This window comes from Tyto alba, unplaced genomic scaffold, assembly GCF_018691265.1.
Source record: "Tyto alba isolate M040663 unplaced genomic scaffold, T.alba_DEE_v4.0 Super-Scaffold_1, whole genome shotgun sequence".
NCBI lineage: Eukaryota > Metazoa > Chordata > Aves > Strigiformes > Tytonidae > Tyto > Tyto alba.
Window position 1 is genome coordinate 9318149 of NW_024881261.1, and position 12450 is coordinate 9330598.

Consider the following 12450-nt stretch of genomic DNA (forward strand, 5'->3'; position numbering starts at 1 on the left):
TCATTATAATATATTTTACTGAATCACTTTGTTAATCTTTAAATCAATCAACCATTGAGTGCTGCTAAAATTTAACCTTTGATCTACCTCACACCACAAATCTCAAATTGCTATTAAATCGTAACTGTGAGATGCTTTCTTCTGCAGCAACACACTCCTAATCTATAGATTGAAAAAAGAACAATTTAAGGTGTAAATTATCCTACAGTTGGGTTAACTAGTATTTCAGTTTTACTAACAAAGCTGGAACTATCAAGTACTCCTTTATAAAAGTCAGAATGTATTGAAGCTTTCTTGAGTTTTGAAAGCTGAGATGCATTATCAAGAAAATTAAGCTTACCATATTTTATTCACCACTAATACCTATTACAAAAAGGAAAGTATTTTAAACTGCAGCATGACTAGCAAGATATTTTTCTGGTTAATTTATTTCTGTCCTTGCACTGGGGGTGGCAATCAATGAAGTTCATTGTCTTCAGTGCCTCATGGTTTACTTACACCTTGAATAGACAGTTTCTGCAAAGCTCACCAAAGTATTTAAAGACATTAGTAAGCCCACCTCTCCTGCCAGGATTTTGACCAAATCATTGCTGCTCACACTTTAACTATATACATTACCACTGCAGCAGTAAAATCTGGTCCTTACGTGATACTTCTGATTGTTCTTCAGCCCCAGCTCATGCATCCCAATAGTTACATGAAATATTCAACACAATCCACTTTTTCATTGAAGACAAGTTATTAGCCTTCAAGGTAACAGAGAACAAGCTGGAAACTCCAACACATGGGTCCAAACATACATCTATGCATAAAATAAAAATGCATATCTATAATATAAATCTACATTTAAAGACTGTGAATCCAGACTCACAATTCTGTAATAACATAACACAATCATTCTACAAGTTAGGGGTGCATTACTCTTTGATACCGATATATTAATGTAATGATTAATATAGAACATTGTGTTCATCGAAGCAGAGCAGTAACTCTTCAAAATATCTGTTAAGTACTAAGACGTATCACATTCTAGGAAGAAATGCATTCTTTAAAAGCATATCTAGCTCATTAGCTGTCCCTCATCCTTACATTCATGCGTCACCTCAAGTCTTTAACCTTAAGGAAGTGTTATTTCCTTTTTACAGATGAGACACTAAAGCACATAAATTATGGAAGAAATCCATAAGAAAACGTAGACACTGAGTGTCATTTCATGTGTCTGCATCCAATCTTCAAGTACTTCAGTACTCGTTCCGTTGCCAGGTAATCCTAGAGTATCCTGGCTTCAAATTCCCTACCCAAATCATGGTTCTCAGGCACATACTGCTTAAAACTTGTAAATATTCTATGGCTAGCTTGTTTCTAAACATCATTAGCATGAACAAGCTACATATTTTGCCATCGTACAATGGTACTAGCACATTTCCAACCTTAGCTGTGAAATATGAAGTACTGATTCAAACAGATCGTGGAATCCATTTCTTCCAGATGAGTGATGTAAGTTCCAAATATTGGGAGAGCTTTTACACTGAATTCATTTTTTGCAAAATGCTGTTGCATTAAGAAAGAGTTTAGGATGTTTACCCTAGAATATTCTGTAGAGCTGGTGGCTAAATTACTTTTCAGAGGTCTAAAAGCTTTAGTATTTTCTGTCTGCAGGAGATTTCAAAGCCAAATGAAGTTCTTGCACCTGGTGAATGAACACTACGTAACAGTATAGAGCTCGGTTCCATCATTTCTTAATAGGGTCTTACTCCACATGGAGCTCTGAAATCAATGCGACTCTTATGTCCATTCATTTGGCTTTTGAGAATATATAGGGCAGCCTATAAAACTAGTTTAAAAATTCCCACTGCTCACCCACCTCACAGTAAAACATACACTTTACTTAGAGCTTACTGTTGTTCTTTTATTACTGTTAACAGCCGCAGTCCACTGGAGTGCCCATGTTTTCAGTATCACCCTCATTTATTCCTCCTTACATCAACTTTGTAGCATGTTTCCCAGAACTAGACTATACAGCTAACAATATATTCCACAGACACTGACAGACAATTATTTCTCAATACTGCATGGAAAACATGAGTTTTCAAATGCATTTTTTATTGTCTATGTAGTAGTGTTTTAAAGTAAGGTTTTTTCCACCAGCACTTCAGTTAGTATGTGTAAGAATATCCCAAGGATATTTCTGTACCATCTCATATTACCTCCTACCTTTTCTGCCTACATTTTGATAGAATGAAATCAATTTCCAGTGCAGTGTGGTAGACTGATCTCCCAAAAACTACTCATACTGATTTCAAAAAAGATGGCATGAACTATGGTAATGCCTTCCAAAACACGATCATCATGACTTCTTTTTGGTTAAAGGAAGTAAGAGATATACAGCGTTAGACTATTTATTTGCTAAATTACATGTAAAACATAATAAATATTAAATGCTATAGCCAATACAGGCATTTATGTATCATTTAGGGATAGACTTAATCATACATTTGAAACAACTGAGCTTTTTACACACCCATAGCAATGGCAACCAGCCTTTGGTGCTGTATGAAGGCCCGACAGGGTGATCAACCATCTGTTCCTACACTTATTTGCTTAAGTAACGAATCACTCGGTCTGCAAACAAACTAGACTCCAGAATCCACGAGCTGTTTGCCTAACTTGCATTTGGATTCAATCCTATAGATGGTCTCAGACTTACATATAGGTAGATACTCTGTACATCGTTAATTACTACTGCTTGGGTAGAGTGGTGAGAAGAGGGGTGTTTTTAAAAAAGCATAGCTCCATCCCAAACCCATACATGTTTGTAGCCCCACAATTAAATATCACTCTGAACGGGGGCAGCTGTGTTCAGTTCACAGACTGGTTTGAGAAAAGCAGAGCCACATATCAATCACTTGGTGCTGAGGATGCAGCAACTCCAAGAAGACTTGAGGCAGAAAATAACAGACTGAGCTGCCAGCGCAGTGCTAAGCTTCGAGGCACTCTCTGCACCTGCACGCAGCAGGACACCAGGCAGCAGGGGAGACGTTACTATGCTTCTACATTTCACCAGTATAACCATTACTAAAAGGCAAGCACCTAGTTCTGGCATTTATAGCGCAAGAACGCTGATAAAATAGCGAAGGCTAAGAACCAAGAGAGCAAGCAAGGATGGAAAAACTTTATGTTGAGACAACTGAGGAACACTCCTCTTCCATTCTCACTGAGGAAAAGGTGACCCATAGACCCGACATAGCAAAAGCTCTGCAATGAAAACCTGACTCAAAACAAGAGAAACCAGGCAGCTCAAAGAAACAAAAAATTAGGTAGGGTAGATTTTCTGGATTAGGGGGATTATGCATTTATTTTTGCTGGTTACAGAAAATGGTGAGGATAACTAACCAATGAAAGAATTTTTGAAGTCTGTAATGGGCTTTCGGTCAGGTAAAGTGTTTTCACACATATACGGATGCTTTTCTAAAGTATGTGTTCAACTCAAACAGACTTAATAATCAAATAGATCAATTTGCTCTTACTTTCTCCATAACAGCTAGACATCTAGGACTAGGCAAAGCACATTAACTGAAGTGTAGGTACTCAAAGGTGCTCACCTATCCTGTACAGTCTGCTTTATTACATATGACAGTTGGGACTCAAGTTACCAAATAAACAGCGATAACCATCTGAAAACACAATCTACTTTTTCGAAGACGACAATTCAGAAGACTGAATAATTCCAGTCATTCAGGTACTCAAAAACTTAAGAGAAAGAGCAGTTTCATGCAAAAATTTTTTCTCTAATGCTCTTCCACACAGCAGTGTACAAACCTGGGCTAGGGAAAGGGGTGACTTTCTGCTCCAACCTGAAAGAAACTTTTTTTCTAAGAATTCATTCTGTAAGTAGCAAAACTAATGAAACCTGTTTTCCTGCAGTGCTGCATCTCAAGATTGATTGACTTTGACATCTAAATATGTAGGAGCTCTGACTGCAGTTTTTTCCTGCAGTTGGAACATTCATAATGTTTGCCTCCCCGAATTCCCTGGAGTCTCATAACACAACTGATTTGGGCAGACTTTCCCTCTCCCTTTTGCCCAAACTTATATCATCATGACAACTGTAAATGACCAACAAATTCAAAGGTCTAGGACAGTGGAAGAAAGAATGGCAGATGTAGCACCAAAAGCATTTCCTTAATAAATCAGTCTATCAGTATAAAACTGGACACTGTGCTTTTATGGATGTGTTTTTGTTTACATCTTGGGAAGTGTGTTGTTTGAAGCTCCCTGGTATAAAAACAGAACCTGCTCACCCTTTGGCTTTCTCATCCTTCACCTGTCTCCCATAGGCAGGCAGACAGGATTCTTTTCCCCTCTCTTTTTATAACTCAATTTCCCTTTTTTATTTTGGTACACAACAACAACAAAAAAAAAAACCAAAAAAAAACAAACAACCCACACACAAGCAGTTTTTGCATTCTGTCAGAGCAGAAGGGAAAGAAATAAGTCAGAATTGCATTCAGATATCCATCCTGAACAGAGAGTAAAATAATTTACTGCCAGGCAGAGATGAGGCCTAGTTCATTGTGAATAATGACTGACATGGATGTGAATGCAATGCAGTAAGAATAACAACACTTCCACTTACATAATGAGTTACCACATGCTTCACAAGGAGTAAATGCAAAAGTTAATACAGAAGAATAATAAAATAGTGCTAGATAATGGTTTTGCCCACCCTTCTTCCATCCAGTCCCGAGCAACAATTGCAAATTAGTCTATTTACTCAGTAGTAGTTCTATAGGGAAAAAGTAAGCTTACCGTAGTATTGCAAATTAATTTTGACAACTGCTTACTAAGACTGATCAATTATTTTTGATGTGTCTCTGCTGTGTTGTTATTTTCCAGTCTAGAAAATAAATAAAATAAAGACAAAAATACTACATATCTCTCACCAAAGAATTAATGGTCCCAGGTTAACCCTAGGTAGAGTATTTCTCTTAGAACAATGTTTCTGATGCTTGCTAATGCAAGTCACTCATTCCCATAAAAATAACCATACTTCACTTATACAAAGAAAAATAAAGATCCTTTTCTTTTCAAGCATCTTAAGCCTACCGTTAAAAATCTGTTTCCTCAAATGATCTAGTGACAGAAAATGGGTTTTACACTTATCCAATTTAGGACATTAAAAATTCAGTTTTAATCTTGCATAACAGAGACACACCCAGGCACTTCAAACTACTGAAACTTTGAAACAATGTAAATGTTTAGAATAATAAACAATATTGTATTAACATTTGTATAGATCATATCTACAAACCATAAACTAATTGTCAATGCAGTTATAATAACCAAACACACTTTTCAATCTTTATGTCACTCTGAAACACTTTTCATAAGAGTTCTTACTGAAAGAAGCAACTGCTGCAAAAGTGAAAAAAATCCAACATAACTTTTCAGATGAAAGAACCACTGCTGCAAAAGTCCAGCCATGGAAACTTGTATGTAAAGCAGATACTCACACTTCACAGACAAATGGAAACGATATGCAAATATTCCAGGATAAGTCAAACCATCAGTTGCCACAGAAGTCAGAAAGGTCTTCGGTCACCTGGCCATAAGCAGACTAACATTTCTTTTCCAGCTCTTCAGTTGGAAACACACAGATTTGACTCATCACTCATTCAACACCCATCTGAATTTTCCAGATTCAAAATACAACCACTCCGGGTTGCTGCTTGTGTTGTAAGACACGTTAACATATTTCACACCATCCCCAGCTCACAAGACTTGAAAAGCTTTAAATCTTAGAATAGTTATTTTCATTGCAGAGTATATTTTGCTTCTAAGAAAAAAGATTAAAGATAAGCTATCAAAGATACCACTATGAAAGTGTCCTCAGTACAAAAACAGGTCTCCAGGATAATAGAAACAGCTTACTTCCGTGATAAAAATCTCAATGCAATCATCACTGTCATTTCTAAAGCTAAGCATGAAAGAATATAGAGGAGTTAATGAGAAATCTATTCCAATTTCACCAAAATTCCTAACTGCACTTCGATTAACCACTGTGTTAGTTTAGCCCAGAAGAGGTCCCCTTTCAACATTCAGGCAGAACTTCCTCTAGGTGGGGATGGATTATTAACTTTCTACCAGAAGTGAAAATGTAGCCACTGTGCCTCCTCACTCGACAAATACAAACATAAGTGCTTTAACAAATAATCAAGGACATACCTGTAAGGGTATGGATAAAGCCTCCAGTAACCATTCAGATAATATGTTAATTTATAACAAGCTTTGAAATTTAAGAGATGAAAATTTGCTTCAGCCTTTGCACTATTAAGGTCTGTTGTGAGTGGCATCAAGACAAAGGATACAAGTAATCTCTTTAAAGCAAAGAAATAATAGCTCTGCAAGATTGTCTCCTGCAGATCCTCACACACAAAGAAGATTCACCTGGGCCTCCTCACTCTCAATCCCTACACAATTAGCCCATTGTTCCAAGCACAGGGCAGAACAAACCCCAAATCCACAATACATACAGGCAACAAACGACCAACTTTAAAATCTTATTAGCAGGTTCATATGCAGAAAAGATGTATTATATTTGATTTATTTTACCCTTATAACTCAGTTACAATCTCACTGATGGAATCATCCACCATATATTATCAGTGAATTCTTTCTTTCTCTGCAGCATATACATTACTTCAGCCAACATGTCTGATTCCAGCTATTCCTTAACTTCCTAAACTAAGAAGTTACCGGATTTACTTTTTGTTTAGGTATAAGTGACCTTGGATTAAGTGTCTAAAAAGAGATGTAAGTTATATAGCTTGATTTTAGTATGCCAAAGAAAAAGAAACTTAACTGAAACACAATTTAAACAAGACAATTATTGATACTTTTAACCTATTAAAAGTACTTTTCCAAAGACAGAATTTGAATTCTCTAAGACATAGCCTCACCAGTGTATTGTTATCACTTGCATATTAGAACACTTCCCAGCTATATATGTCAATATACTTAATAAATACAGTTCCTGCTTGTAATGGCTGTTTTACAAGGAAAAGAAATGGAATGTCCTGTCCAGGGTTGTAAAGAAAAATAACAGCAAACAGTTTTCTTCATAGCCAGTATTTATGCTGATACCAAAGGGGGTGGGGGAAAGTGACAGCCCTATAAATTAAGTCTTCCTTTCCACTACATATAGAAAAGCAAGTGTCAGTGTGTGCTTCCTTCTCACTGATCAACGACCCGGTATCACATCCACTTTTAAGAATAAGGTAGTTCTAGCTTCACTCCTTTGCAAAAATGCTACTTTTCTAGATTTACCACTTTCTCCTCTCCTGTAACCCTTGCCATGAGCGACATACCTTTCACTAAGTTATACTTAGGTTACTCTGAATGTGCCTAATGCCCCACTTAGCTAAAACACTTGAAAGAACGGGAGGAAGACTGGTATGAGCAAAACACTTTCACTCTCCGGAAGGAAAAAGTCATTCAAATTCACTACTAATTTTTGCTCCCTGGGCAGCCCCATGAAGTGCACATGTCATTTCCATGACACTTCCAGAAGGGACAGCAGCAACACAGCTTTAGGCCAATTTCTCCTCGTCTCTCAGCTCCCATCAAGTGGGGAAGCCAATTTTCAGTGGTAACTCAGCAGGTACAATTTTCCATCGGTGGACTGCGTCCTGTGTTCTTAGAGGAAGGGACCGTGAGGTGGAGGAGTCAATTTCATCATTAACTTCTGTCACATACTTCCACCATACATGAACAAAATCATAGCAGACACGATTTAAAAAAAAAAAAAAAAAAAGCAAATGAGAACAACATGGAAAAGGGTGTAGGGAGGCAAAAACGGGAACCGTAATAAGCAGAGACTTACTTGAACCTGCCCTGGCAATGCTGGCACTGGTCTCCTACCCAGCCCTGGTCACAGACACAGGTGGAGTTGACACAATGACCCGAGAAGCAGGAGATTTTGTCGCAGGACTTGGACTGGGACACCTGGGCGTAGAGAGCCAGGTACAAGAAGCCGTAGAAGAGCAGCCAGCTGTTCACATCCAGGAGCGAGGAGAAGCAGCCGCAGCCGGCGGAAGAGAAAGGTCTGCAGGCGCCCAGGGGCGCGGGGGCAGCTCCCGCTCTCCTCGCAGCGCTGCCCGGGTCCATCTTCGCCGCGGGGGCCATGGGCCGAGGCGCGGCCGGGCGGCGGTAACAGCGTCCCCCGGGGTGGGGGCAATAATCCGGCCAGGGAGATTCAAACCCCCCGCTTCCTCCTCGCCTGCCTTTCCTCCCTCCCTCCCGACCCCAGCGCTGCCTCCTCCGGCCCCTTCAGCCCTCCGCGCCCCGTCACTCCCGAGGGGAAGCCCGGCAGCCCTCGGCCATCCGCCTCTTCTCTTCGTCGTCCTCCTCAGGGCTCATCGCTCCCGTCTTCTTCCATGGAGGAGGAGAAGTGCTGCTTGACCTTGTGTTTTCTCCTCGCCAGATATGCACCCCCCCGCCGGCGTGCACACACACACCCCCTCACACCACCCTCGATCATGTACCCCCCGACTCCCCCTTCTCCTTTGTAGTCCCTCTGCCCGCGGCACACACGCAGGCGGCAGCGAGGAGGAGCGCGGGGAGGCGGGGGCCGCCGCCGTCCTCTCGCCAGTCAGTCAGATGGGAAGTGAGGGCGGCCGGGCCCCGGAGCCGCTACGGCATCCGCACCGCTGTGTATGTGTGTGTGGGAGGGGGGGGAAGCTCGGCGGCAAGGAAAGGGCTGAGGAGCCCTTCTTCCCTCCGCGTTATTAGCCCCGAGGGGAGGAGAGGCGGGGGAGGAGGGTTAACAGCCCCTCCGCGTCCCGGCTGACAGCTTCCAAGCAGCCATTTTTAAAGGGTAATTGTCATCTCCTCTCAGAGCCGCCCGCCCGCCCGCCCGCTCTAACGCCCCGCACCCCTCGGGCCGCTTGGATCCGTCCCTCAGAGGCGGAGGCAGCGGGGCCCGGCGCGGGCAAGGCGAGAGACCGCCTTCCCCTCCGCCCGCACCCTTCTCCCGCCCACCCTTAAAAAAAAAAAAAAAAAAAAAAAAAAGGAAGGAGGGGAGATGAAACCTCTCGGGCCGGCGCCCCCCGCTGCGGGCAGGCCGCCCACCCGCCGCGGCCCCGCGTGGGGCTAGGCCCGGTAACCGGGGTGCGAGGGTGCGCGGCCGGCGGGGGCCCCCGGCTCGGCGCTTCTCTTCGCCTCCTCCTCTTCCTCTCCTCCTCCTCCTCCTCCCGCCGCCTGGGCCCCGGCCAGCGGGGAGAGCAGCCCGCCGCCTTCATCTCTTCTCCACAGAAGCCGGGCCGGGCCGCCCCGGTATTTGCCTCAGGTCCTGCGAAGTTCAGAGGCGTTTTTCTCTGAACTCATCACGGTTAATCCTAGAAGAGATGTTACTGCTTGTGTTGGAATCCTCGCCTTCCCAGTGTTTACTCCATCTTCCCCTTTTACGGTGCAAATCAAAACGTTGCCTTATGCTTACAGCCTGATGAGCGGTAACAAAAGTTCCCAGCTTTGTAAACAAAGCACGGGACAAAAGTAAACATCGTGATCAAGTTGCTTAAAATGTAATTTTTTCTGCAAAGTGTGCTATACACAGCCCGTCTTTTTCAACTTTGCTATAACCTGTGTTCATTTTACAATTTCTTTACAAGAAAAAAAATGATGAGCCTTGCTGTCAAGCACTGGAGAAAATAATAGCAATCAAACCCTCTGAAACTTTCTACTAATGCTGAAATTGAGAATTTGACATGATGTTTCTATTCCAATAAGATAAATAAAAGGTGTTTAATGTCATCTCCTGGTACCATCTCAAAACAGATAGGTCCAGCGGGACACATCTTAGAGTCTGAAATCTGATCCAAATCGACCCTTCTTCAGATTCTGCAGTCCTTACCCTCTGGAGTGTGGAGGAATTGTTTAGCATTTGGTTTAGCCTGTTTTCCCAGGCATACCACTAAACTTTCACCTGAATTAATAAATAAATAAATAAATAAATGAAATCAGAGTATATCAGTACTACAGTCAAGAGCACAATAAAGTCCAGCGATATCTATTTGTACTTTGTGTGAAGTAAGAGTCCAGTTAAGGTCAAGATGTCAGAGCTAAGCACAGTACAAACATCACAGAGAAACAGTCTGTGCCTTAAGGTGTTTACAGTCTTGATGGAGCCAATACCTGAACGTGTGAGGGGAGAACAGAGATGAAAGGTGTAATTGTCCGGTTTCATTCCAGAGGATGTCAGGAGGCTCACAAGTCACTCTCAGCCGGGAGTCTGTACATTGTCTTCCTAGCAGAGCTGAGATAGATGATTTCATTGTTCTGGATCAGACACGTTTCTTAGCTATTAGACGCTTCTTTGTATCTGTTTTGTAATGAATTCGTAAGTTCATGCAAAGAGAGGAAATGGAAATTGTGTTACTGCTTTATATTTTATGAAAAAAAGCTGAGGCTGAAGCCTTTGTTGAATAGTCTGCTAATTGTACAACATTACATGTGATTAAGGCTGCTAAACAACTGTCCTCTGTAAAATAACATTATGAGACCAGAAATGCCATTAATAGGAGATTGTAGTCCAAGACACAAAGTCAGTTCAAGACTACTCTTTAATTGAGAAACACTTAAAGCAATAGTTTTGCTTACCATGGCAGGGAGATACATTCCTCCTCCACTTTCTTGATTCCTTTATACCAACGAAAAAATTTCTAAAGCCAGCACTATCTTTTTCTCAGACTGAAAGAAGATTTTGCTTCAGATCTACAGAAGTCAGCCAACTTTTTGAAATTAACATTCACAGCACAGATAAGATCTCAATAATCCTTTACCAGGCAAGAGATCTATACAAAACCACAGTGATCAATGTGCATTTGTCCATTAAATGCCAACTTTCTTATTCCATAATGATGGGAAAAAAAAAAAAAAAAAAAAGAGAAATACAAATTTATGTTGGGCAAGTGTAAACAGCTTTTTATGTAGTTCTCTGAACCTGGAGAAGAAACACAAATAGACCATCAGAAAATGACTAGGATAGTTATAAGAGGTGCAGAGAATAGTATGGCAGTACTTTTACTGCATAAACAGTTATAACTAAAATCCTAAACAGAACTATAAAGACTTCTAGATATAGTACAGCAAGGAAGAAGCATTGGACAGCTATCTCCTGGCTAAAAAGTAACACACTATGAAAAGGAAGGAATGCAAACCTTTTGGCTGCTGTATGTCACATTAGTGCAGTATGTATTTCATAACCCTAGGAAATGAATGATGTGCAAATGCCAATGTTGGTTCTCTTCTGTGCTGATCTGATGGGATTTTTTTGGTGTCAGATGAAGTTAACAGATCTGGTTGAGAGGAGTCAGATCTGTCAGTCCTTTCATCGTTACATTCATATCTGTAAGTTCCACTTTTCTTGGAAGTGTAACATTTTACACCTTTCATCCTTCCAGTTCTTGACACAGAAATCGTTTCTACATTTAAAGGATTAATGTACTAAAATGTCTTGAGTAGAATTTACAACTTAAAAGCATTTGAATAACTTATCAAAAGTTTTAAGTTACTGAAAAACAGATAATGAGATTACAGACTAGGGTGGTGATGTAGAAGGTTAGGCGAACAAAACCTTCCAAGAATACATCCATCATTGTAGGAAAGCAAAATAAAAAGAAGTATAAAGTACAAAGGCTTCTTAGCTGTTACTATCAAAACATAAGCACTAGTATACAAGGAGAAAAATACCGATACATTTGTGTTCATTCAGCAAAACAGCTTGAAGTATATTTAAAGATCTATATGGTTGCTATTGTGAGGCAGGGTGAAGTGGATAAAGGGAACAGCCCTCAACTGCAGACCTCTTCAGTTGTTCAGAGTTTCTGCAAAACCCTGAGGACAAGAATATAGCAGAATCCATCTTCTCTTCCATTACCCCTCCAACACCCCCCCCCAACACATACACACTCTCCCTTTCTGCTGGCCCTCTCCTACAGGCTGATATCAATCAAGCCTTGCTGCAGACAACATCTTTCCTTAAGGATGTTTAGTCCTGTTTACAGCATCTAGTGCAGACGTATATTTGCAATGATGTTGAGAAGAACAGTATAATCAGATGAAGAGGTCAAAAAAACCAAACAAACAAACAAACAAACCAAAAAAAAAACCAACTACCTTTGTGGTTGACCTCTTTGCAAGGGTATTAAGGGAAATAAATGTTTTCTATGCCCTTTCCTTTCTCCTTGGGACAGACATTATCAGACTCATTAAGTAAAAGGGCCCAAGCTCTCCACTGCTTCTGGGCAGGGATATATAGATCTGAATTGGCCTTACCACATATTGGTAGAACTGGAGTGCAGATTGCTGTAGTGAAGGTAATAGCTGCAGAGTGACTTGATACAGTTTAAGGAGCTGTTCTAGCCTAACACATCAGAGCAGTGCCCAGGCTTT

The 12450-nt window shown here is 41.0% G+C and overlaps 1 protein-coding gene across 11 annotated transcripts in view; it reads right to left on the reverse strand.

Moving 5' to 3' along the window:
• Nucleotides 1-8982, reverse strand: part of ATRNL1 (attractin like 1) — a 519346-nt gene extending 510364 nt beyond the window's left edge. For 10 of the 11 annotated variants that reach the window (XM_032988565.2, XM_032988564.2, XM_032988569.2 and 7 more), the window contains exon 1: nt 7883-8977. In XM_032988565.2, coding sequence (XP_032844456.2) covers nt 7883-8184 — 302 coding nt within the window. In that variant the 5' untranslated portion in view covers nt 8185-8977. Of the gene's footprint in view, nt 1-7882 lie in introns of all 11 variants that reach the window. The other variant, XM_032988577.2, reaches the window with a different exon arrangement.
• Between the last annotated feature and the right edge of the window lie 3468 nt (nt 8983-12450).